Source organism: Onychostruthus taczanowskii, unplaced genomic scaffold (genome assembly GCF_017590055.1).
Source record: "Onychostruthus taczanowskii isolate IOZ18803 unplaced genomic scaffold, ASM1759005v1 scaffold7614, whole genome shotgun sequence".
Taxonomy (NCBI): domain Eukaryota; kingdom Metazoa; phylum Chordata; class Aves; order Passeriformes; family Passeridae; genus Onychostruthus; species Onychostruthus taczanowskii.
Genome location: NW_024505467.1, coordinates 1 through 348, shown reverse-complemented (window position 1 = coordinate 348; position 348 = coordinate 1). Strand labels below are relative to the sequence as shown.

The following is a 348-nucleotide window of genomic DNA, read 5'->3' as shown; positions in this document are numbered from 1 at the left end:
TGCTCCAGATCCCCCGTGCTGGCAAAGTACCGGCCGTTGTAGAAGACTTTGCGCAGCTGCCACCGGGAGACGTGGAGGTCCGCATGGTCCACCAGCACCTCCAGCCCCACTGGGGACAGGTAGTAGCCGGTGCCAGGCACATTGTGGAAAAGAACAAACCAGGTGACGCGGTCACCAGACTTGAAGCCCCGTGGGGCTGTGGTGAGGGTGACCAGGTCGGTCCCGTCAGACTCGCAGCAGGCGGCGAGGAAGCGCGGCGCCTTTTTGAGCTCCCTGTGAACGAGGGCGTTGATATCGGCGTACTCGCTGCCGGTGACGGCTCTGCGGTGGTAGGGCACCTTCCCCCCG

The 348-nt window shown here is 64.4% G+C and overlaps 1 protein-coding gene across 1 annotated transcript; it reads right to left on the bottom strand.

The window, feature by feature from the left end:
* Positions 1-5: 5 nt before the first annotated feature.
* LOC121345964 (membrane primary amine oxidase-like) lies at positions 6-344 on the bottom strand (the record flags this gene model as incomplete). Its single annotated transcript, XM_041423335.1, has 1 exon — positions 6-344. A coding segment is annotated over one exon (339 nt), but the record flags the coding sequence as incomplete, so codon positions are not given.
* Positions 345-348: the final 4 nt, after the last annotated feature.